This window comes from Neoarius graeffei, chromosome 8 (assembly GCF_027579695.1).
Source record: "Neoarius graeffei isolate fNeoGra1 chromosome 8, fNeoGra1.pri, whole genome shotgun sequence".
In the NCBI taxonomy this organism is placed as follows: Eukaryota; Metazoa; Chordata; class Actinopteri; order Siluriformes; family Ariidae; genus Neoarius; species Neoarius graeffei.
This window is the reverse complement of record NC_083576.1, coordinates 94,934,733-94,961,603: the sequence shown is the minus strand read 5'-3', so window position 1 is coordinate 94,961,603 and position 26,871 is coordinate 94,934,733. Positions and strand designations below refer to the sequence as shown.

At 42.6% G+C, this 26,871-nt stretch overlaps 1 protein-coding gene across 4 annotated transcripts in view; it reads right to left on the bottom strand.

Annotated features, from left to right (window-relative positions):
* The window catches only part of LOC132891078 (receptor-type tyrosine-protein phosphatase beta-like), a 193,786-nt gene that overhangs the window by 40,109 nt on the left and 126,806 nt on the right, over positions 1-26,871 (bottom strand). For all 4 annotated transcript variants that reach the window (XM_060928562.1, XM_060928560.1, XM_060928561.1 and 1 more), the window contains 9 exons: positions 24,462-24,567; positions 21,369-21,437; positions 21,240-21,257; positions 11,311-11,392; positions 10,309-10,399; positions 8,670-8,746; positions 8,418-8,552; positions 5,269-5,391; positions 2,425-2,588 (listed from right to left, as the gene is read on the bottom strand). In XM_060928562.1, coding sequence (XP_060784545.1) covers positions 2,425-2,588; positions 5,269-5,391; positions 8,418-8,552; positions 8,670-8,746; positions 10,309-10,399; positions 11,311-11,392; positions 21,240-21,257; positions 21,369-21,437; positions 24,462-24,567 — 865 coding nt within the window. The remainder of the gene's footprint in view (positions 1-2,424; positions 2,589-5,268; positions 5,392-8,417; positions 8,553-8,669; positions 8,747-10,308; positions 10,400-11,310; positions 11,393-21,239; positions 21,258-21,368; positions 21,438-24,461; positions 24,568-26,871) is intronic.

The following is a 26,871-nucleotide window of genomic DNA, read 5'->3' as shown; positions in this document are numbered from 1 at the left end:
CTCTTTTCAGATGAAAGCAAATTTTGCATTTCATTTGGAAATCAAGGTCCTAGAGTCTGGAGGAAGAGTGGAGAGGCACAGAATCCAAGGTGTTTGAAGTTTCTGCAGTTTTTGATGATTTTGGGTGCCATGTCATCTACTGGTGTTGGTGCACTGTGTATTATAAAGTCCAAAGTCAATGCAGAATCTACCAGGAGATTTTAAAGCACTTCATGCTTCCATCTGTTGACAAGCTTTATGGAAATGACTGGACTTGCTTGAAATTCTTGAAGATGTTTCACCTCTCATCTGAAAGGCTTCTTCAGTTCTGCCTGACTAGTGGTGAGTTCCAGGTATTTATCCTCTAGTGGACCAAAAGCAAGCCTCAGAAGAGTCGTTGAGATCACATGAGTTGTTCACCCTCTCAGTCATCCTGTAGGTGTTAGGATCCCTGGAGACCAGGTGTGAACAGTGTTAGCAGCCTAGAGGGTCATTAGGATGATCTGTGGGTTGTTGACTGTCTCTGCCATCATATGAGTCATTGAAGTCAGCTGAGTCTCGGTGTGGATGTGTATTCAGTTTTCTGGGAAGTGTGCCAAGAACTGCATTGTTGGGGGCTGAAAAGTGGTGTCTCAGACCACCTTCTCTGTTCAGTGATGGTTGTTCCAGGTTGACGAAGATGGCTTTTTTTTTTACTCCTTTTTCAAAACACCGGCCTTTTCTGGCTAAAACGCGTATATTGCAGTCCTGAAATGAGTGTTCTTTGTTATTGAGATGAAGATAGACTGCAGAGGAGATGGTCTGAGACACCACTTATCAGCCACCTACAATGCAGTCCTTGGCACACTTCCCAGAAAACTGAATACACATCCACACCAAGACTCTGCTGACTTCAATGACTCACATGATGGCAGAGAGAGCCAATGACCCACAGATCACCCTAATGACCCTCTAGGTTGCTACCACCATTCACACCTGGCCTCCAGGGACCCTAACACCTACAGGATGACTGAAAGGGTCAGTGACCCACTTGACCTCAACGACTCTCCTTTGGGTTGCTTTTGGTCCATCAGAGGATAAATACCTGGAACTCCCCACTAGTTCGACAGAACTGAAGAAGCCTTTCAGATGAGAGGTGAAATGTCTTCAAGAATTTCAAGCAACTCCAGTTGTCTTCTTTCTTTGTCTTCTTTACAGTTTACTATGACCTGGATGATTGAGAACCTTCACAGACATTTATGGAAATGACAATTTCCTTTTCCAGCAGGACTTAGCACCTGCACACAGTGCCAAAACTCTTACCAAATGGTTTGTGGACCCTGATATTACTGTGCTTGATTGGCCAGCCAACTTGCCTTACCTGAATGCCACAGAGAATCTATGGGCTATTGTCAAGAGGAAGATGAAAAACACCTGACCCCAAAATACAGATGATCTGAAGGCCGCGATCAAAGCAACCAGAGCTTCAATAACACTTCAGCGGTGCCACAGGCTGATCGCCTCCGTGCCACGCCCCACTGATGCAGTAATTCATGGTAAAGGAGCCCCAACCAAGTACTACTAGTGTATAAATGAACATAATTTTCAGAATTTGGACATTTCTATATTGTAAATCCTTTTGCAATTCATCTTAGGAAATATTCTAATTTGAAATCCTGGATTTCTGATTTTCATGAGCTAGAAGCCATAATCATGAAAATTAAAACAAAAAAAGGTTTTAAATATTATACTTTATATGCACTGAATGTAGAATATATGAAAGTTTACCTTTTTGAATTCTCATCTCATTATCTCTAGCCACTTTATCCTTCTACAGGGTCGCAGGCAAGCTGGAGCCTATCCCAGCTGACTGCGGGCGAAAGGCGGGGTACACCCTGGACAAGTCGCCAGGTCATCACAGGGCTGACACATAGACACAGACAACCATTCACACTCACATTCACACCTACGGTCAATTTAGAGTCACCAGTTAACCTAACCTGCATGTCTTTGGACTGTGGGGGAACTGGAGCACCCGGAGGAAACCCACACGGACACGGGGAGAACATGCAAACTTCACACAGAAAGGCACTCGCTGGCCACAGGGCTCAAACCCAGAACCTTCTTGCTGTGAGGCGACAGCGCTAACCACTACACCATCATGCCACCCCTTTTTGAATTAAATTAGGAAAAAATTAACTTTCATGATCTTGTTTGAGATGCACTAGTATGTCACGATCCAGCCTGGAACTTCCAAGTCCTTATCTGTGATTACTGAAGCTACTTATTGGGTCATAGTCTGCACCTGCAACCTTTGAACTGTGATGCTATAAATGTAACAGGAACTCAAACAAGAATAAAAATAACCAAGAAGCAAAATCACAACTAGAACTGGAACAACAATGATGTTTGTGGATGGATCCTATGTGTCACAGCTTTTGAGTTCCTCTGTGTGTGTGTGTGTACCTGCAGTGGATGACTGTAGGTCCAGAACCCAGGGTTCTGTTGATGTAATCTCTCACAGTACGAACAAATTGCACCAGAGACTGAGTGCTTTCAGGAACTCCATGATCGGGCCACACTGTGTAATGGAACTGACGAACAGTTTTAGAGTAATTCAGCTGATCCTCCTGTACACACACACACACACACACACACACACACACACACACAAAAGCATAAAATAGTTCTTGAAATTATAGTGTTTTTTGTAGAACAGCTGCACCATTAAACAGACTACTCAAAAGTTCAAACATAAAAAGTATCTGTGGGTGCGGGGGTGTGGTCGAGCATCAGCTGTGGACAGAGAGGAGGCAGGTAACACAAGTCTTACTCATGTGAGATTACTGGCAATTTATTGATGTATGTCTTTTGTGTTCTTGCAGAAAGAAGCTAGTAACCAGAGAAAGAGAGAGCTGAGCAACCCAGCACCATGTGTGTGTACGCGCGTGTGTGTAGCTAGATAAAGTTGCTGAAAAAGTGAAAGTAAAATGGAGAATAAAATGCACCTTGAGTTGTCACAAGCCTGCCTCCCATTTCTACATTTCCCTGAACTGCAAAAGTGCTACACTGGCATCAAAACCCAGAATTTGAGGAGAAATTGCCATCATGGGGTCCACGCTAGTTGCAGACACCCTCCAGTCCCTCATCAGCATTCATCAAACCTAACATCAAGCCTCTGTTGCACTGTGTGTTGAGCAGGAGCAGCACTTCTGGCCTCTGCTCCAGGCCCAGGTGGAGGACTAGCAGGTGATCTGGAGCCTGATTCAGCCAGCAGATACTCCAGCAGCCACTCCAACAGATGCTAGAGCCCTGTCCCACATTATGCTGCTCAGTATGGGACTGCAGGATGACCCAGAGGCCTATTGCTGCTCCAGTCAAGAGAAGCCCAGCTTACAGCCCAATAGCTCCAGGCCACCAAACTGTTGGAGTATCCAGACCTGAAGTGGGCTATTTTGCAGCAGGCCAGCCAAACCCAGGAACAAAATCGCTAGTGTCTCCGCATGCTAGCATTCTGTGAGCTCGGTCACGCATTCACCTTTACTCAACAGCATCAAGATGCCTACTGACAGTGGCTGGTGACAGAAGAGTGTGACGCCAATGAGATCATCAACTGAGTGGTACTGGAGCAATTTGTTGTTCAGCTGCCAGAAGGAGGCTGCATCGTGGCATTGCTCTATGAGGCATTCCAGCTGTCAGAAGATGCTCTGTTTGTGTTTTGGGGAGCAGGTGCCCCTTTCACTTTTCTCTCTTTCCCTCTCTCTTCTTTTCCTGATGTCTTTCCATCCCTCCCCTATCCCTGCACCATGGAGACAGGGGCCAATTCTCTCAAAGACCATACCCAGAACCAGCATCCCTCCCTGTTTTCCCTTACTCCCTTCTGCCTCTATGCCAATGCTGCCACTAACTCCATCTCTCTCCAAGACAAAGCTCGGGCAGGTCTGCAGGTGTGGCAGAAAAGCCAGGCATTTCCAGGATCAGCTTTGCCTTAAGGAGGAAAGGATTCTGATCCATATTTCTGATGCACTTTGGGCCTCCCTAATTGAGCTAAAGAGTAGCAGTGAGTATTCAAAAGAGTATACATCAAGCCTTGGTGGACTCAGGATGTAATCAGACCACAGTTCATCAAAGCCTGATTTAATGTGGGGCATTGGGAAGTGCACAATTGGTGAAGGTGAGGTATGTACATGGGGATGTTCATGAGCATCTGCTGGGACCCATCACTATGCAATTCAGGGGAGAAAAGCATAGTGTGGAGGCAGCGGTTTGTCTTTGCCTCACCCATCTACTAATTCTGGGAACAAATTGCTGGTACCCATCACTATGCAATTCAGGGGAGAAAAACATAGCGTAGAGGCAGCGGTTAGTCCTTGCCTCACCCATCTACTAATTCTGGGAACAAATCAGCCAGGGTTTCAGGTGTTGGTAAGGAACTTATTTATGGATATTTCCTGTAGCAGTGACACTTGGGGGATTCTGGTGCAGTGTTGTCAGCAGAGGCAGTCCCAGAGCTGTCTGGGTTAGCGCCACATCAGTGAGACATGGAGAGTGGGAAGGGCTCTTCCCCTCCACTTTCTGCAGGGATTTCGCGTTGGGATTTCCCATTGAAGCAGGTGTGAGATGAAACACTGAGGCCCACTTTTGAACAAGTTAGAGTAATTGATGGTCAAAACCTCCAGCCTAATGTTGCAGTCTTCTACCCATAGTTTTAAGTTATTAAAGATTGACTCAATATAACCTTTCAGGACACTCAAACAGGACAGGACATGGGCCAGTTGTTGGTCCCAAAGAGTCATAGGGAATTTTGTTCCATGTGGCTCATCATAAGGGGAGCATTTAGGTCAGGACAAAGGTCAGTGTGTACCATCCACAAATGGATGGGCTGATCAAATGATTTAATTAGATGCATTTAATCAGATGCTCAAAAACAGTCAGAGAAATTGACTGAGGCCAAACAAATGGATCGAGCCAATGCACTTGAGATTTACCACCTCAATCTCCTGAAACTGTGGAGAGGGGAGGTTCCTGTGGCTCTAGTGGTTCCTGAGAGGCAGGAGCAATTCTAAAAGTATGGCCCATTTCACCCCAATCTTTGAAAGAAAGAAGGAAGAATAGACAGATTGATTGATTTACTATACTGATCCCAAGCTGGGAAATTATGTTACAACAGTAAGTTATCAGACATGCGAAAAGAAAAAGACACATTGTATAACATAAAATATAATTTAGTCATAGTGTGTGTGTATTTCTGTGAGAGACTGGGGGGAGAGATGTTCCCCAGATAACCTGAGCTCAATGAGTATTACTTACACTGCAGATCTTGAACTCCCTGATGGTCCACTCTGGGAGAACTGATTCAGACTGCATCCGCACAATCAGATCTCCATAATAGAGTGGATCTTGATCAAATGGCCAGTAGTGGTCACATTTCACCTGTACGTACACACACACACACACACACACACACACACACACACACACACACACACACACACAGGCTTGCTCACTGGGGATAGATCTCATCTCATCTCATCTCATCTCATTATCTCTAGCCGCTTTATCCTTCTACAGGGTCGCAGGCAAGCTGGAGCCTATCCCAGCTGACTACGGGCGAAAGGCGGGGTACACCCTGGACAAGTCGCCAGGTCATCACAGGGCTGACACATAGACACAGACAACCATTCACACTCACATTCACACCTACGGTCAATTTAGAGTCACCAGTTAACCTAACCTGCATGTCTTTGGACTGTGGGGGAAACCGGAGCACCTGGAGGAAACCCACGCGGACACGGGGAGAACATGCAAACTCCACACAGAAAGGCCCTCGCTGGCCATGGGGCTCGAACCCAGAACCTTCTTGCTGTGAGGCGACAGCGCTAACCACTACACCACCGTGCCGCCTGGGGATAGATTAGGGATAAAATTAATTAATGTTTAAACTCTTTACATTTTTGTAAAGAGATGGCACGGTGGTGTAGTGGTTAGCACCGTCACCTCACAGCAAGAAGGTCCTGGGTTCGAGCCCAGTGGCCGATGGGGGCCTTTCGGTGTGGAGTTTGCATGTTCTCCCCGTGTCTGTGTGGGTTTCCTCCGGGTGCTCCGGTTTACCCCACAGTCCAAAGACATGCAGGTTAGGATAGTTGGTGACTCTAAATTGACTGTAGGTGTGAATGTGAGTGTGAATGGTTGTCTGTGTCTCTGTGTTTCAGCCCTGTGATGATCTGGCGACTTGTCCAGGGTGAACCCCGCCTCTCACCCATAGTCAGCTGGGATAGGCTCCAGCTTGCCTGCGACCCTGTACAGGATAAGTGGCTACAGATAATGGATGGATGAATTTCTGTAAAGCTGCCTTGTGACAATGTCTTTGTTAAAAGCACTATAAAAATAAACTTGACTTGACTTCAGACACACACGCAGAGTTCCGGATATTGCGGCTGTAATTGTCTGTGCACTAATCAGGGGATGTTAATACTGAGGATTGCTGAGAACACTACAGAAAAGCTGCACTAGTATAACACATAATACAGTACAATCCCCTCTGAAAGTATTACAATGGCAAGACTAAATCTTTTGTTTATGCCCTGAAGACTGCACTGAATAAATTAGAGCATGTCTATCACAAGATCATTAACAATGAGAATTTCTATAATGAGAACATGTTTACCTATCCATAACCATTAGGAACAAAGCACAGACTGTAAAAGAGAACATCACTGTACTGAGAACTTCACTGTGACTCTGAGGAATAAAACCAGAACCAAAGGTGATTAATGATATTAATGCTGTGTCTCAATTCACATGCTATTCAGCATCTAGGGCACTCTATTATATTATATATTACAATCCCAAATCAGAAAAAGTTGGGGCTATATGGAAAATGCAAATAAAAAAACGAAACCAGCAATTTCTATATTTACTTTGACTTGTATTTCATTGCAAACAGAATGAGCCCAATGTGTTTCATATTTTGTCAACATTTTTTTGTCAAAATTTCATGTTTAGTCAACTTCATTCCATTTGTTAATATGCATCCATTCCTGTGTTTCAGGCCTGGAACATATTCCAAACAAAGTTAGGGTGGGGGCAATTTAGGATGGACCCATATGTACAGCCCCTGATCCATCCTGATGCCCTACTTCCAGCTAACGCCTAGGTCACAACCGGATGTACGATTTTTTGGCCGTGCGATTTTTGGCGTTTCCCAAATCGCTGCGTTTTTTTTTTTTGTTCGTGGAGAAAGACGCATGTTGGCCGTAAGTTTGTCTTGCAACCTGAAAAAAAAAAATGTAAGCGCCCGTAGAGTTTGTTTGACATGACAAAGAACCTCTGCAGCCGGTCTGCGGCAAGTCTACGGCTCAAAAATCAGCACGTCACACGTGCGCCCTCTGTGCGTTTCACGCGTGCCCTCCGTGTGTTTCTTGAGTTTTTTGCATGTAAACCAGCTGTAGGAGCACGTACGGCCAGTTGTGACCGAGGCTTTAGGTTCTCATCACTTCGATCCTGTGGAGGATGGTCCCATATGGACAGTTGAAAGTCACACTTAGAAGACACTCTGAACACTTAAAGTTCTGCTCCAATGGTTAAGGACTACAATCACCATGATAACTTTATGACTGCAGTTGTCATGAACAGTTTTACACTCAAGTCTTCATCAATGAACAGTTGATAACTTCAACAAAACAGACTTCCTGTTAAACTATAATGAATTTCCTGGTTACACAGTTGCACTTTGTGACTCTATAGGACACAGTTATAGAAGTGAGTTATTTATAAATCACGCTATCTGATGGGGATGGGTTCCATTTAGAATCTGGTTCCTCTCGAGGTTTCTTCCTTGTGTTATTTCAGGGAGTTTTCCTTACCACCATCACCTATGGCTTGTTCATTAGGGATACATTTATTAAGGATAAATTTATTAGTTCCTAAGTTTAAAATCTTTAATTTTTCTGTAAAGCCACTTTGCGACAATGCCTGTTGTTAAAAGCACTATACAAATAAATTGATTTGACTTGGTGAACTGTCAATTTTGCAGATGAAATCTGGTCAGAAAAAAAAAAAAACTTATTCAAAACTTTTTTAGATTTTGGATTGTTATATATGTTCTCATTATAAGCATTCTTGCTAATGTTATAGACAATCTCATTATAGATGTTCTTGTTATACAGTAGGTGTTATCTTTATATAGATGTTCTCATTATAGACATTCTTGTTACAGATGTCCTCATTATAGGTGTTCTCATTCTACAAGATGTTCTTGTCATAAATGTTCTCTTCAGAGATAATATGTTAAAGATGTTTTTTAAGTGTTATAGATGATCTCATTATAGATGTTCCTGTAATAGGTGTTCTGGTTATAGATGTTGTTATAGATGTTCTGTTTATAGACATTCACATTATACACCTTGTTTTCAGTATAGCGTTCTTGTTACAGTTCTTGTCAGTGATGTTCTCATTACCCGTCCTTTCTCCACACACTGCGTCACCATGACAATGTTGTGCACGTTCTGCTCCCACACCATTTTCCAGAAATCATCTTTAGTGCCAGGAAGTGGTCCCTGTGTGGCGATGTACTCACGCCTGAAATTATTCCCCTTTAACACAAACAACATACATGTATACATCACAACACACACATCACAACACGTCACAATGCAGATCAAATCACAAAACATACAATTCCACACACACATCATAACCCACACACTTACAGGAATGTAGCTGGCGTTGATGTAGTCTGAACTTGGATCATCATCCACACAGGACAGTTTCACTCGAGTCGAATCATCTAAACAAAATACCAAGACGTGAGTCGACAGTGGTGCAGCTGTAAATCACAGGCTTATATTAATGTGCTAATTCTAATATGTTATCATTTCTATAGTAACGGCTCAACCACAGGGATGGTTACAGCAGACGCTTCACATAAACGGATTTTAAAAATCACTGATAAGGTGAAGTTTCTTGTAAGGAGAAGTGTGTGTGTGTGTGTGTGTGTGTGTGTGTGTGTGTGTGTGTGTGTGTGTGTGAGATTTCTGGAAGGAGTCTCCAGTGTCAGCGCTGTATAACAGTCAGAGGTGAAGCTGGAACTGTAAGTTTTCTGACACCTTCAGGACAGAAGAGTTTACACTTCTTCACAGTTTCTCAGGAATATGAGAAGTTGCACATTTAAACATTTATATTTATAATTTAAATACATGTATATTGAATTATAATCTGTGCTAACCCTAACCCTAGAGGCCTTATCAAGAGAGTTTCGGGTTGGTTGTCCTTGGGAGATGCTTTATGCTGATGACCTGGTCATAATCGGAGAATCCTTGGATGAACTACTTGAGAAGCTGAACCACTGAAAGATTGGTCTTGAAGAAAAGGGCCTGAAAGTCAACATGGGGGAGACCAAAGTCATGATCTCTGGTAATGACCTAAACACACTGAGAATCTCTGGAAAATACCCTTGTGGTGTGTGCAGAAAAGGGGTTGGCCAGGGTTCAATTTTCTGTAGTGGTTGCAAAATGTGGGTACACAAAAGATGTTCTGGTGTGCAGGGGAGGTTAGTTGAAAACCCAGATTACAAGTGTCATTGTTGTCTCAGAGGAGCTTGGCCGATTGATGCAAGGCCATGCAGTGAGGTAATGTTGGCAGGTAGCAAACTAGAGGTCATCGATAGCTTCGTATACCTTGGTGATGGTATCTGCCCAGGAGGTGGTTGTGAACTGGCAACAATTATCAGAACTCGTTCTGCTTGGGGAAAGTTTAGAGAGCTGCTGCCATTGTTAACCTGCAAAGCTGACTCACTTCATACCCATGGTCAACTATACAGCAGTTGTGTGCGTAGTACCATTTTATACGGATCTGAATGTTGGGTACTCCAAAGAGATGACCAAAAACAGCTTGAGCATAATGAAAGACCCATGCTTTTATGGATGTGCAATGTCAAAAGAGGAACACAAATTAGCACGTATTCTCTTCTGCGTATGCTGAACCTCTGTCGCCTTGACACTGTCCTCAGATGCAGTCGTCTCCGTTGGTTTGAACACGTCCAACGCAGTACTTCTTGGATCAACAGATGTACTACCTTGGAAGTTGAAGGAGCGAACAACCATGGCTGACCTCGAAAAAGCTGGAAAGAATCTGTCCGTGCTGACTTGAAGCTATGGGATATCGCAGAGGAGGCAACTCAAGACAGTGCTGAATGGAGAGCTCTGCTGAAGATTGCTAGTCACACACACGTCTGATGTGTCAACTGACTCAAAATGGATAGAGTGAGTGAGTGTAAATTGTTGTGGTATAAGAGGAATAAAATGCACTCCTGGTGTTATCACTGGATCAGTCTCAGATGAAGGGTCTCACATGGGAGGATGTTGTTGTAGCGGTTTTTTCCTCGGTTTTCTGGCAGTAATGCTGTGTCCAGAGGCTGGTTCCGACCCACTTCCTTCAGATCCTGTTGAACACAAAACAGCAGGTTTGTTCACGTGGGTTCAGTAAGGAGTCGGGATTAATCCTGACTATAAGACTAATACACACACACACACACACACACACACACACAGGTTGAGTGGCTTTAATATACTCTCATTATGTTATGATGCTGATTTTTCATCATTTCTCACAGAATATAGTGTGAGAGAATTTTGTCCCTAGCTTGTGGTTTAGAGCTTCAGATTGTGTTGAGATTCCAGTAAACTTTCTGTCTCTGGAAGCACCAAAAGGTGTGAAGAGTTCAGTCTCTGTAGCTACAGTTATCTTTTTGATCCACTGTTGACTAGATTAGAAAAAGACTGCTCTCCCATTTCAATATTTTATGGGCCTCACACCTCCAGTCACATGCTGGAGACATCAAGCTCCTTTAAGCTGAGCCTAAATATACAGAGTTTAAATGTTTAGAGGACCTCATGTGTGATCATCTTGTATTCTCCACCACTGAATATCATGGTAAAGGCATTTTGTGTGACAAACACAGACTCATCATTCAGCAGTAAAACCCTTAGAAGGCCATATGGAAAATGCTAGTATATCTGGTTTTCTTTTGAAAAATAGCAGAACATGTTTTAGCCAGTGAAAAGTCTGTGTTTCAAACAAAGAAAGTCCTTTTACAATGATTTTAATAGGACCATATTGTTTTGGGTGGGTCTCCCAAAAAGGGACCAAAATTAAAAACTAATGAAAGAAACTTAGACTTCAGTGTTTTTTCCAGGAATCCCTCACGCTTGCATTGTTTCTGTGCAATAAAAGCGTTTAAGGCAACTTTTTTCATGCAAGTATATATTTTTGGCTACTTCTGAGATAGAGACTTTCATGACAGTAGTTAATGTGTTTAACGGTGGATTATAAACAGTGAGCTGTGAGAATGACCTCGTATTCCTGAGACAGCAGGTAGTTAGAGTCGGCCTGAAGTTTCATGAGATGAGCCTCGAAGTTTAAGATGTTAATCGGACTGCAAATAAAAACCAAGATAAGAAAAATGTCAAATGTTTTAAGGGCAGTAATTGAAGTTGATCTTTATTATTTCTTTGCAGAGAAATTTGTCTTGAGCATACAAGAACACTGGCGTCACACATACCGTAGCATACACATCAAAAGACACCAACAAAAAACAATCAACAGTTACAGTAACATACGGTCCTACCTACTGCCTAATGACAGTCTTTGCACAGCCCCCCAACACACACACACACACACACACACACACACACACACACACACACACACACACACACAGGCATCTACACACACACGCACACACACACACACGCGCACACACACACACACACAGGCATCTACACACACACACACACACACACACACACACACATCTACACACACGCACACACACACGCATCTACACACACACACACGCATCTACACACACACACACACACACACACACACGCATCTACACACACACACACACACACACACACAGGCATCTACACACACGCACACACACACAGGCATCTACACGCACACACACACAGGCATCTACACACACACACACGCATCTACACACACACACACACACACACGCATCTACACACACACACACACACACACACACACACACAGGCATCTACACACACGCACACACAGGCATCTACACACACACACACACACAGGCATCTACACACACACACACAGACATCTACACACACACACACACAGGCATCTACACACACACACACACACACACACACACACACACACACACACACACACACACACAGGCATCTACTGTACACACACACACACACATACACACATATACCGGCATCTACCCACACGCAGGCATCTACACACACGCACACACAGGCATCTACACACACACACACACACACACACACACACAGACATCTACACACACACACACACACAGACATCTACACACACACACACACACACACACACACACACACAGGCATCTACTGTACACACACACACACACATACACACATATACCGGCATCTACCCACACGCAGGCATCTACACACACACACACACACACACACACTCCACAAAAATGTGTCCTACTCGTATAATAAATACACAACAATTATTACCCCATTGCCCTAATATTGCACAGCCCTCTATCAGGAATTATTGCACTATTGCCCTAATTCAAATATTGCACAACCCTTTATCAAAATATTGCACAAACAATTAAAATATCCCTGTTAAAATATTGCACATCCCTCTAAAAATAATAAATAAATATACCTCCAACATACATGTCATCATATTCCTACACAGAGACTAGCCTATTGCAGTATTACCCTACTTCAGACCTTGCAACTATTCCTGTCCTCTTTTATTAATTAATTTGATGGACATAGGTACTAATTAAAATTTTTATCTGTTTAGCTTGCATGTTGGCAGCCTGTACCTCCTATCAGAGGGCATCAGCTCAAACTCATTATTTAAAACATGGGTTGGGTCAGTAACAATCTTGAGGCCCTGCCTCCTAACTGTCTCCTCAAAAATTCCTTGTAAAGAGCATGAGGGCTGTATGCCCATTATTTTCCCTGCCCTCTTGACAAGAGTCTGGAGTTGTGTTCTGACTTTTACAGTCAATTTTCCAAACCATGTTGTGATGCCGTAGCGGATGACAGATTCAATAGTTGCTCTATAAAACAAAAGCATGATGCTTTTATCAACACTATGAACCCTGAATCTCCATAAAAAATGCAGCCTTTGACAGATCTTTGAGCAAACAGACTCCACATGAGTTGCCCACTGTAACTGACAATCAAAATGTATACTCAAGTACCTAAAATGTGATACCTGTTGGACTTCCTGTCTATTAATAAGCACTGGACTATAATCCCCCACACCCCTGGGGTCAAAGACCATCTCTTTTGTTTTATCCACATTCAAAATGAGGTTGTGGTCCTCACACCACAGCACTATATCCTGTACCTCTGTGTGATACCCCCTAGGGTCTGCCTGTGCTGACAGAAGGCTCAATAAAGCTATATCATCTGAAAACTTAATGATGTAATTGCTCCTGTGTTGACTCTTACAGTCATTTGCATACAGGGGCAAAAGTAACTTTTATTTCTTGCCGGTACTATTATTTTGAGTCATAGTGCATGCGCAGAGTGCGCGCCGAAAAATACACCTAATTATTTATTATTGTCTCCTTATCAAGCATTCACTAGGACTTCTTATCACTCAGTCATACTAGTATAGTACTTTTTTATCATACTATCACTCTTTCATCCACCTGTATCAGTTTTTGATTATAAATAAATTGCAAACACATAATTTCAACAACACAATCATTTTAATAACATTTTTTTTAGCTGAACAGTTGAAAACTAACTTTTCATTTTGGACATTGGACACAGAACAGTGTAACAGAACAGAAAAGTGAAAGTTTTTAGGTAAAACACTTAAAATGAATTCCAAAGAGGCTTGAAGTAGCTGTCCTCATCTGTCTGACAGCAAGCCATGCCTTTTGTTGAGTGAGCAGCTCTCCTTCCTTTGCCCAGCCAAGTCTTTACATAAGGAAGGGGATCCCACTGCTTTGCATGGTGGTCCCACTGTGTTGATGAAGAGGAGGTTTGCTGCATTTATTGTTGTCAGTTTGTTTCTATACTTTGTTATAATGCTGTTCATTGTGCTGAACCCCCTCTCACAGTCTGCATTACTTGCTGACAGTGTGTCCACAGCAATGAACAATTTCCTCAACCTGTTGGGTACGCCTCTTCCTCCACTTGCCTTGAATTCAATGAACCCAACGTGTGCCTCCTTTTCGTCCAGGTGAAAAGCATTACACAGATCCCTTACCTCTTCTTCGCCATGCCAAGGATTGTCAAGGTCCCATTTGTTGGGATTAAGGACCTCCATTTTACAGATGAGGCTATTGTAGGCCTCTTTTCTAGTGGCTTTGACACTGGCCTGTGCCCTGTTTGCTGTGGTGGTGAAGAGTCTGTCTTTCATACTCTCTGCTACTGCTTTGATGAACTTAGCAGAGTCAATGATGGGGGACTTGCCAACACCTAACTTTTCTCCCTTAAATTCCATAACTTCTTCTGCCTTGCTTGCTTCAACAACATGTTGGCCTGGGTGTGTACTTAGGCTCTCGATACGTTTCACATACAATGACATGATGTCATGGGCCTTTTGGAGTGTGGTCTTTCTGTCCTGAAGAATTTCTGACAAGTTCTTCAGTTCAATGAGAACATCTAACATCAGTGCAAGACTTGGCAGGAAATTAACAGAGCACAATTTTGTCAGCAGCCCCTTGAATTTGTCTCTCTCTCTGCCATCCCTGGAAGCATCCTCTGATGCCTCCCGGAAATGTTGTGCCAAGGCTGGATAAGACTGCCAAACAGCTGTGACTGCCCTACATGAAGAAGCTACCCAGTGGACACTGAACACTCTCCCAATCCTTTTGTGGGTGATGTGTAGGTTGTGAGCACATTCACTCAGCTGTCGCATATTTTTTGGTGACTGGCTATATGAAGAATACAGGGTGTCAAGAAAGCCCTGGAAGTCTTTTGTTCCCCCTGTTGAGTCCAGTGCCTGGTCCACAGCAAGCTCCAGTCTGTGATTAAGGCAGTGCCACAGCTTGATGCCTGGGAAGTCATCCTGGAGCAGCTTCCCCACACCTGACTTCACACCTAACATTACATTGGCCCCATCACTGAAAAACCCAATGAAGACTTCCTGCAGCAACTCAGTAGTGAAGCCATTCTTGAACAGGCGGGTCATTAGCTTGTCTTGATATGGGCAGCAGACAGACTATCCAGCTCAATCAGGTCCAAAGGAAAGGCAACGGGGTCCATGTCTCCATCAACACTGGTCTTCAGAAACACAATTAGTGTTGATTTGTGTCCAGTACTGGTTGACTCATCTGCTAATATTGTGATCTTGCATCTATTTTCTATTATCTTTTTCAGAAGTGCAGTTTTCATTTGTGAAGACACATGATCAATTATATCAACACAGACAGTCTTACTGTGCAAAATACGCCCTAGATCAGTAGAGTTGGCTTGCTGCAGGTCAATTAGGCTCTCGAAGTCTGTGAAAGGTTTGCTTTCTTTGGCCACATAATAAGCTGTCCTAAATACTCTTGCAGTGGTCTCATATGCAGCCTCCTCACTAGTGGCATTCATGTTCAAAAGTATGTCTTTTTTTGCAGTTTGTAGAATTTTAATCGCTTCATTATATACTGCAGACTGTCTATGTTCACGAATTTTTTTTTTCCCCAGTGATGAAAGTTGGACCTCCCTTGATGTACCATATAGGCTATCTTTCCTTCAGCCCACTGGCTAGCAATATTAACACCCCGAGATGCCATGACACTGAGATCTTTCACTTCTTGGCATGGGGTACAGCCAAGCATTACAGTTTTAGCATACAACCGTTCATTTTTTTTCCATGAACTGCTTGTATTGTTCTTTTTTCCATATTGTGGAGTAAGAGGTAGGCCTAGCATCATCACTATCACCTGCTGTACTTGTTTTTTGAAGATCCTTCAGCTGTCATTTCTTGCTGACTTTGTGACTCCTCACTCTGCCTTTGAACTTGCTCTGAATCATCTTCCATGGGTATTGTTCTGCTAACTTTACCTGGTACGTTTTCTGTTGCATCATTGCTGTGGTCTTTTCTCTTAAAGATATCAGTAATTTTTCTCTGCATTATTATTCCAGTTGTCCTCTCTTCCTTATCTTATCAAATATATCATTGTGGTTTTCTGTTGGTGTTTTTTGGATTCTTTGTATTTTCCCACGGGTGTGTCGGAACGTTTGAGAAAGTGTCTGCATTCTACAGTAAGTGCGTGTGTTCTCAGTGCGCGTGCCATGCATTGGTAGCCTCTGCTCGCTCCAACCAGACAGTAATCTAGAATCTTTGCCCCAACTTCCACTTGATTTACAAATTCTGATCAAAGTAATTTTTAAATAGCCTATCATGAAACATTAACAAGTTTCTTTATATGCCTTTTTATTTGGGAGACTTTGCAACTAACGTCTGTCTGCTAAAACACTTTGATTACCAGCTGCACACGGTGTAGCACAAGATCTGGTTAAGCTGTACGTGAGCTGTAGCTCGCTCGTTGTTTGTCCAGCGAAACACTGCACACATAATAGAATATTGAAACATATGTTTCTGTATATGTTGTTTTTATTTGGGATACTTTGCAACAAATGTCTGTCTACTAAAACACTTTGGATACCAGCTGCACACGTTGGCGCAAGATGGTTAAGCAGTGGGCTACGCGCACTATCTCGCACGTTGTCTGTCGAGTGAAACACGGAAGGAATTCACTTCAGACATAATTCAGAGACAGGTCAGAATGAGTTATATGCAATATTTATTGAGGAAAACATGTTGCTTTTGGTAAATTGACGTTAGCAGGTGTGTTGTTATGCTGAAAGTGCATTTTTTTTCAGAGACAGTATATTTCTCTTTCCGGTACAGCCAAATCTTTTAGTAGTACGCCGGACCGGCCAGGACCACCTTACTTTCACCCCTGTTTGTATATAATGTAAAGAGGATGGGAGAACTTACGCACCCCTGAGGAGCCACAATATTTATTTTCTGTGAGTGAGACAGGGTGGAATTAACTTTCACTTGTTGCTGTCTACCAATGAGGAATGCAAAATACCACTTGATTAAATAGGGGTTCACCTCCATCTGATCCAGCTTCCTTAAGAGAATCTGGGGTAAAATCATATTGAAAGCAGAGCTAAAATCCATGAACAGCAGTCTAGCATAGGGCTTGGAGTTTTCAAGATGTTTTAAGATTAAATGTGCTGTGGTGTTTAAAGCATCGTCAGTGCCTCTGCTATTCTGGTAGGTAAACTGATAAGGATCCAAGACATGCTGCATCTCTTGTTTTAGGTTTCCTACCATTATACGCTCAAAAGCCTTCATTACTATGGACGTTAGGGCAACAGGTCTAAAATCATTGTTATCCTTTGGGCAAGGTTTCTTGGGTAGGAATAATAATGGCTCTCTTCCAATCTTTAGGAATACTTTGTGTATCAATGGAAAGTTGAAATAAAGGGCTCCAAGCTGGAGCTAACTCACTGGCAAATGTTTTCAGGAGTAAAGCAGAAATAGCATCTGGCCCAATGGCCTTTTTTGTGTGCAACCCTCCAAATACCCTGGCCACAGCTTCTGGGTTAATTACATTTCTGCTAGATAGATCACATGATATTGTACTCAATACACTGTTGCATTCTTCCAACACCCCCTTTGCAGCACAGTCAAACTGCCTATAAAAATCATTTAACTCATTTGCTTTTTCTAATTCATTCAGAACATGCAGTACTCCCCCTTTATTAGAGTTTAGGTTGGTCATATCTTTAACTGCATCCCAAAGCTGTTTAGAGTTCTTATTTGAGAGGGCTTCTCTCACACGCAGGCTGTGCTGCTCTCGCGCCTCCCTCATTTTCCCCCTTAGGTCCTTTTGAATGGTCTTGAGTTCTATAGTGTTGTTGTTCTTGAAGGCCTGTTTCTTTCGTCGAATGCATTGTTTGATTTCAGGAGTAATATAGTCCTTATTGTTTGGGTATATCTTAACAGTCTTTTTTGCCACCACGGTATCGATGCAAAAATGAATATACCCTGTGATAGCCTCAGCAATATTATCAAATGTTATTATCCCCATAAAAGACATTCCAGTCTGTGGCCAGGAAACAACCACTTACAGTAACTCTTCTTTGTTACCCTCCTGCCACACACTGACGGTCTTTATAAGTGGTTTGCTCCTTTTTAGAGCAGATTTAAAAGTTGGGATAAGTCTGAGTGAATACCTGAGTGAACTTCTGCTCCTCTATGACCCACCAAGCCTACTTAGATCAAAAGGTGCAGGCTATCTGCTGGTACCTCGTATAGTGAAGGCTACATCAGGGGGCGGAGCCTTTTCTTACAAAACCCCACAGTTACAGAACAGCCTTCCAAGTAGTGTTCGGGAATCAGACACAGTCTCAGTGTTTAAGTCTAGGCTGAAAACATATCTGTTTAGTCAAGCCTTGTGTTAATGGTGTTTATGAGGTAAAGGTGTAGATCTGGAGGATCCTCAGACAGAGTGTTTTGGTAAACTGGGATGTATGGATGCTGTCAGTCCCCACTCGCTTGCTCACTCAAGTTTGTTGACGGTGTAGTGGCTGGCTGCTTTATGTCCTGGGGCCCCTCATGCCTGTGTTACCTTCTGGCTCCCCCCTTTTACTTATGCTGTCATAGTTATTTGCCAGAGTCCCTGCTTGTACTCAGTGCAATATGTATACTAGGGTGCATCAGTTGCCCTCACTTTCATAAAATCTGATGCATTTTTGTTTGGTAGTTCCTTTTCACCAATAAAGACATCCTGTAAAAATTTTTGACCATATTCAAAAGTCTAATGGTGGCACCATGAGGTTCATTTTATTTTATGTTTTCACGTAAGGTTTGAATCACAATGTTGGACTCCATTTATTGATTTCTTGTGGCCCAGAGATCATGTTAAGAACCTTTGCAAGGGATTGAGAAGCATTAATGTGATTCATAATACATTTGAATTGTTTAAAAGTAGTTGAACAATGATTCAATGAACAGCTAAAACTCAAACTGTGCTTGATAATATATTTAGAATATGTACAAAAATTGTGTATCTAAGATATTTGGTATACTCTATAAGGTGCCATAATGTTTCATGAAAAGTGATCGAAATTTTGTCATAAAAGTCATAAAATAGCAGCTTTTTCCATAACTTTGAGCTCCTGGTGCCACCATTAAACTTTTGAATTTTATCAAAATATTTCACCCAGTGTGTTTTCTTACCAAAAGGAACATAAAAACAAAAATGCATCATGATCGGAGGAACTTTTCATTTTTAGGGGGCAACTGATGCACTCTAACGTATACTGTTCCTACTTATTCAGGTGACACTGGGCATACCTAACAACCTGTTTTTCTCTCCCTCTCTCTCCCCCTCCCCCAAATATGTCCCCTCTGAGTTACATGTAGGTCCTGGGATTGAGATGCTGACCTCTTCTGCTCCTCAGACCTGCCTGATCCATCCTGGTACCCTGTGTCTGGTTGGAGTCTCATCGCATCGCTCCTGTGGAGGACGGCCCCATGAGGACAGTTGAAAGTCACACTTGGAAGACGCTCTGGACTCTTACAGTAATGCTTTTATGGCTGAGGACTGCAGTTGACTTGCTAACTTTAGGACTGCAGTTGTCATGAACAGTTTTGCACTCAAGTTTCCATCAATGAAGAGTTTATAACATCAACAAAACTGAGTTCATGTTAAAACTCTTAATGTTATAGTCATGCTGTCTGTTGTCACCCAAATGAGGATGGGTTCCCTTTTGAGTCTGGTTCCTCTCGAGGTTTCTTCCTCATGTCGTCTGAGGGAGTTTTTCCTTGCCACCGTCACCACAGGCTTCATCATTGGGAATAGATTAGGGATAAAATTAGCTCATGTTTTAAGTCATTCAAATTCTGTAAAGCTGCTTTACGACAATGTTTATTGTTAAAAGCGCTATACAAATAAACTTGACTGACATAAGTCGTATCGTATTATGGTCTGAATTTGAAAGAGGTGGACCAATTTTTGAAACATACGCATCTTTAATGTTGCCATAGCATTTATCCAATATATTATTTTTCCGTGTGCCAGCAGTGACATATTGCTGAAATCCAGGAAGAACGCGGCCCATATTGCAATGATTAAAATCAGCCAATATAAACAAAGGTGCATCTGGCTTGCTCTGAAGCTGCTTATAAACACAGTCGGCTATGCGTGAGGCGGCAATTGATGCGTTACCATTCGGTGGAATGTAAACAACACAAATGAAAACATTTCCATAATCCCGGGGTAGGTAGAATGGCCTTAGGCTCGAATACAAGAGTTCAAGATCAGGTGTGCATACCGAATCCTTTACAGTGTAATTACTGCACTAAGAGTCATTAATGTACAGAGAAATTCCACCACCCCTAACTTTCCCCGAGTTACTGTTTCTATCCATATGGACATTTTTAAAGCCTTGTACCTGAATCAGCTGATCAGGAACATCACACTGAAGCCACGTCTCCGTGAAAATCATGAGGGAAGACTCACGGTATTCATGACAAACTTTTGTGTTGATGCGTAGGTCATCCATTTTATTCCTGAGGGAACGAACGTTACTCAGAAGTATATATGGAAGAGGAGGTTTATTCCACCTTCAGCAAAGTCGATGTTGGATACCGCCTCTTCTCCCATGTTTCTGTAGCCGGCAGTCCCCCCTCCTCCTTAGCAATTCCTCTGGAACTTTGTCTAGCAGGCCCGGTTCAGGTGTAGCCTTCTGGCATAGGGACAGCAACCATTCCCTACTGTGCACCTGTAACAGCTGATCGTGTCCCCCTCGAAGTGTTGAACAGCCGGCGTCTTGTTGCAGTAGACCAGTGCAAGAAGCAGCCAGCAACACCAGTATTAAAAATGTCCCAATCCTCCTCTTCTCCATCATCATAACTCCATCCGCCCATACAAACAACACACAAGGCCATATACACGCATACAAGTCCGTGGCAAACTTTCATACAGTGAGGAAAACAAACAAACAAACAACTGCCTGCTTCTCGCGCCCAAGTCGCAGCTGAGCTGCACCACCGTATATCACAGTAAATGTGATTGTGTCCATCACACACAAATTTAACCTAATTAAACATAAAGTGAATTAAATTAAAATATATTTAATATTTTAAAATATATATAATGTAAATGCACACTGAGGTTAAACACACTGAGGTTGGATACTATGGCAATTTCTGTGTAAAATCAGTTAAAATATGCTATGTGTGGGTTTTACCTTGAGATGTGTCGATTTCTGAAAATCAGAACAAAACAACATGATTATTTACAAATTGTGTGTGTGTGTGTGTGTGTGTGTGTGTGAGTGAGAGAGAGAGAGAGAGAGAGAGAGAGAAAATGTTCATACCCTCTGATTCTTGAGATTGATGTTGTTCTTTCTCTTCTTACACTCATCCGCACCATTGGCTCCTGTACACTACACACACACGCACACAGAAAGAGAGAGAGAGAGAGAGAGAGAGAGATGTTTTAATGATCCAGTAACTCTAGTATATAAATGTATATAGTGGTGCTTGAAAGTTTGTAAACCCTTTAGAATTTTCTATATTTCTGCATAAATATGACCTAAAACATCATCAGATTTTCACACAAGTCCTAAAAGTAGATAAAGAGAACCCAGTTAAACAAATGAGACAAAAATATTATACTTGGTCATTTATTTATTGAGGATGATCCAGTCTTACATATCAGTGAGTGGCAAAAGTATGTGACCCCTTGTTTTGAGTATCTGGTGTGACCCCCCCCCCGTGCAGTAATAACTGCAGCTGATTATTTGCTGTAACTGTGGATCAGATCCTGAACATAGGTGTGGAGGAGTTTGAACCCATTCCTCTGTACAGAGCAGCTTCAGCTCTGGGGTGGTGGTGTGTTTCCTCACATGAGCTGCTCACACAACATTTCTATTGGATTAAGGTCAGGACTTTGACTTGTTCATTCCAAAACATTAACTTTATTCTTCTTTAACCCTTATTTGTTAGAGCAACTTGTGTGTTTCAGGTCGTTGTCTCACTGCATGACCCACGATCTCTTGAGATTCAGTTCACAGACAGATGTCCTGAGGTTTTCTTTTAGAATTCTCTGGAATAATTCAGAATTCATTGTTCCATCAATGATGGGAAGCCGTCCTGGCCCAGATGCAGCAAAACAGGCCCAAACCATGATATTACCACCACCATGTTTCACAGATGGGATGAGGTTCTTATGCTGGAATACAGTTGTGGCAGCAGGGGCATGGTCAAGTGTCAGTCTCTGACCGGAGGGTGGAGTCAGGGAAGGTAAGTGGCAGAATCACTGCACCTGATGTCTATTAACGTGTGTTTGTGTGTCTTCCCCCGGAGCCGCGCCCTACATAAGGAGAGAGCGAGTAGAGGAAGGGAGCTCTCTCCCCAACCAGACAACTTGTGTGTGTGTGCGCGGGTGACTGGGAGAGTGTGAAAGAAAGCTGAAAAGCAACAATAAAAGTTTTGTGAACTCAGTTCTGGCCTGCCGTCCTTCTGTGCTCCACCCACCCATACGAAGTGCAACAACAGTGTTTTCTTTCTTTCCTTTCTCCAAACAAAATGGTTCTCATTTAAACAAAATGTTCTATTTTGTTCTCATCCATCCACATAATTTTTCCAGTAGTTTTCTGGCTTGTCCACGTGATCTTTAGCAAACTGTAGTCATGCAGCAATGTTCTTTTTGGAGAGCAGTATCTTCCTCCTTGTAACACTGCCATGTACACTGTTGTTGTTCAGTTTTCTCCGAATGGTGGATTTGTGAGCATGAACATTAGCCAATGTGAGAGAGGCCTTTAGTTGCTTAGAAGTTCCTCTGGGTTCCTCTGTGACCTTGTGGACTATTACATGCCTTGCTCTTGGAGTGATGTTTGTTGTTCGTCCACTCCTGAGGAGGGTAACAGTGATGCTGAATCTCCTCCATTTGTCTGACTGTGGATTGGTAGAGTCCAAACTCTTTACAGATGTTCTGTGATCCTTTTTCAGCCTGATGAGCCTCAACAACTCTTTTTTCTGAGGTCCAACGAAATCTCCTTTGTTCATTCAGTAAGACATTTCCACAATGAGAATCAGACTTTGACAGAGCCCTATTCTTAATATTAAACAGGGTGAACACTCAGCGGATTGTCCTCCCATTGACTGAAAACACCTGAGTCTAATTTCACCTTCAAATTAAGTGCTAATCCCAGAGGTTCACATACTTGTGTCACTCACTGATAGGTAATATTGGATCATTTTTCTTAATAAATAAATGACCAAGTATTTACCAAATGATCAAGGACCTGTGTGAAAATCTGATGATGCTTTCAGTCACAATTATGCAGAAATGTAGAAAATTTTAGTTTACAAATTTTCAAGCACCACTGTACAGTAGATGTATGTGAATATTATAACAAGTGTATAATGTTATATTGGCCCAAAGTGAATATTAAGCATTAAGTGGACTTAAAGACACACCAATCTGTATGAAATCATTATGATTATGAACTGTTTGGCCACTTTGTTTATTGCACCTCATCCATGTTCATCCCTGTCAACCCATTTCGGAGTCCAGCCTTATAAACCCTCACAAAAACCCTTAATGAAGACAAAAAATCCTTACAAACTAAAAATGAGACAAGTATATGTTGTTTTTGAGGCACAATATACTGAAAAACAAACAAGGAACTGCTTCAATAGCACTTTTTCCACATCATAATTTACTATATGAAGTTCATGATTATGTCCATCCCATAATTCAAAATTCAAAATAATATTTCTTTCAGAATTAGGGTCAATATGAATGTACAAGTGTGTGTATATTGTACACTTATTTAAAATGAATCTATAAGTGGAATATACAGCTGAATAGTAAAATATTTTAACTATTTATTAAAACAGAGGGAACAATCTGCCCTTTATACAGGTTGACTCATTCAGGAAGAAACCTCCCACTGTACCTCATTCTTTTCACTGAGGTTCCCATTGCTCCTCTCTGTGTGTTGAATCCTCTTTCAAAACTACTTGACTGGAAAAACAGAATGGTTCCAAGCCCTTTTGTTCACCTCATAATGGTGCGAAATGTTATTCAGTTTCATGTGGACGTTTGACTTCTGAGTATGATTTCAAAGTCTGAGTTTTCAAGCACCTGGCAAACCTGGTGATGGGACGATAATAGCTGAGATGTTGTGAACGAGACCCTCTGCCTGCGTAACACAATGGTTTCCAGTTCAATTGTCTATTACTTGTTTCATGTGTAATGCACACTGTGACCACATGGAAGAAGTATTTGCAGAATAAAAATGCTTTGACGAAAAACTAGGAAACTATAAGACTATTAGAATATGCCCATAAGCCTGACAAAAATTGAAAAATCCGTAAGCTTTATGACTATTCCTTATAGGTTGATAGGAATGCATGTTTGTATAGCCCCGCCTACCACAAGTACAGCAAGACTGACTCACACTTTGTGTGTTTTGTGTCTGTAGATGAGGATGATGATGATTCCCACCACTGAGATGATGAGGAAGAGCCCAGCACTTACTCCCTCAATCACACCTCCTAGAGGCTCTGTAGGTCACACACACACACACACACACACACACACACACACACACACACACACTACAAGGTTAATACAGGAGATGCACAACATGGTGGCAGGAGAAAAATGTCAGTTCTTCAGCTGCAGCACATGAACACACTCATTATAATTGCATTTAGAGTGGAAGTGATCAAGTTATTATCTGATCTGAGCATTGTTATGGTTTGATTTAAAAGCTGCTTTACTTCAAAGGTGGCATATTCATTACCTGAGACCAAAACATTGTGTGTGTTTGTGTGCGTGTGTGTGTGGGGGGATTGGGCTTTGGCCTGATTTCTCTTTTTACACCCAGCCTCTGTCTCCAGATGAAAGGCTGCTGTTCCAAAACAACCGCTTCACAGATGCATGGCTCAACACAGGAGAGCCAGTTCCTCAGGCCAGGACTCTGCTGTCTACCTTCATCTTAACAACAAAGGACACTCATTTCAGGATTGCAATGTACGCATTTTAGCCAGAGAGGATCGTTGGTATGAGCGAGGAGTTAAAGAAGCCATTTTTGTCAACCTGGAACAGCCATCACTGAACAGAGGTGGGGGTCTAAGGCCCTGTCCACACGGCAACGGATTCAGGTGACTCCGATACAATTGTTTATCGTTTCGGCCGGGGTCCACACGGCACTGGCATTTTGGGTGCCCCAAAACGCAATCTTTTGAGAACGGGTTCCAGAGTGGAAAGATCTGGCAACGTTGCCATTGCGAAGTCGTCTGGATGAGTAGAACAGATTTGTTTACGATGACGTCACAACCACATGACTGTGAGTGCTTCACGCCAGGTAGAAGTGTAACGAACTCGATGCGAGTTGTCAACAAATCCTATAACTTGGTTCATGAAATGCGCTTACAAAATATTTTCACTGTGAATATTTATTGTGTAATGGTGCAAAGTGAGAGAGAGAGAGAGAGAGAGAGAGAGAGAGAGAATAGCCCTTATGGCAGAGTCAATCCCGCCAGCAAAAATAGGGAAAAAAAGGAGCGATCTCACCTCTTCAGATGTTGGTTTAAGTCCTACAATACATTCCTCAAAAAGGGCATAGAAGAACAAATTAATCCATCAACGTGTAGCATTCAATTTATTCTGGACCATTAAAGATGCCACCTTCCGCGTAGAATCATACGTCATCCTCGCCGCCATATTGGATGGGTCAAAGCGGAGAATAAAGATGCCTCATTCATGTGCTGCGTTTAACTGTACCAACAGGTTTACTGTCCAAACGAGATCACATGGGATTACCTTTCACAGGTGAGACTGGAAAAATACTTTTCATTGTATTTGGTCATTATAATGTAATTTTACGAACAGATTTTTCTGACTTTGTGGCTAATATGAAGTCTCGCGCATAATAGTTTATGCGCATGCGTCCTTACTACTTCTATTGTTCTGGTGTCTCCGAAGGGACCGTCTTACAGCGCCCCTAGAGGTGTGGCATGTGTACTGCATCATTTTCAGCAAGCGTTGCGCTGCCATATGGACCTGATATTTTACTGATCGTTGCCCATTTGGACGCGATATTTTTTTAAATAACATCTCATTGCCGTTGTCGTGTGGATGTAGCCTAAGACATCATTTATCAGCCACCTACAATGCAGTCCTTAGCACACTTCCCAGACAACTGAATGCACACCAAAACCCAGCTGTTTTCAGTGACTCACAGGAGGACAGAGAGAATCAGCATTCCATTGATCACACTAACGGGCAATCCATTGATCATCCTAACGACTCTTGAGGCCATTCACAACCAGCCCCCAGTGACCCACACCAACAGGATGACTCAGTGACACCTTAGATGAGCTTTTCATCCATGAGAGGATAAATACCTGATGCCCCCTACCAGTCAGACAGAACTGAAGAAGCCTTTCGGATGAGAGGTGAAACATCTTCAAGAATCTTCAAGCAAGTCCAGTTGCTCTCTTTTACCACCCACAGTTTACTATGACCTGGATGACTGAGAATCTTCACAGAATGAAAAGATGGTTAGGAGGTGCATTACTGGGCCCTGGGTCCTGCTCATGGGCCTTCTGGACCAGGGTTTCCACCTTTAACAGAGCGGCCCCCACCAGGCACCGTGGAGGAAGGATGGTGTGGCAGCGGGGGCGTGGCCAAGCAGCAGTCTGTGAATGGAGGGCGGAGTCAGGGAAGGTAAGTGGCTAGGTCATTACATCTGATGTCAGTTTGTGTGCGTGTGTGTGTGTGTGTGTGTTTGTTGCAGGGATGGAGTATAAAGGGAGGGGGAGAGGAGAGAAGGGGCCCTGACCACAGCACTTGTGTGAATG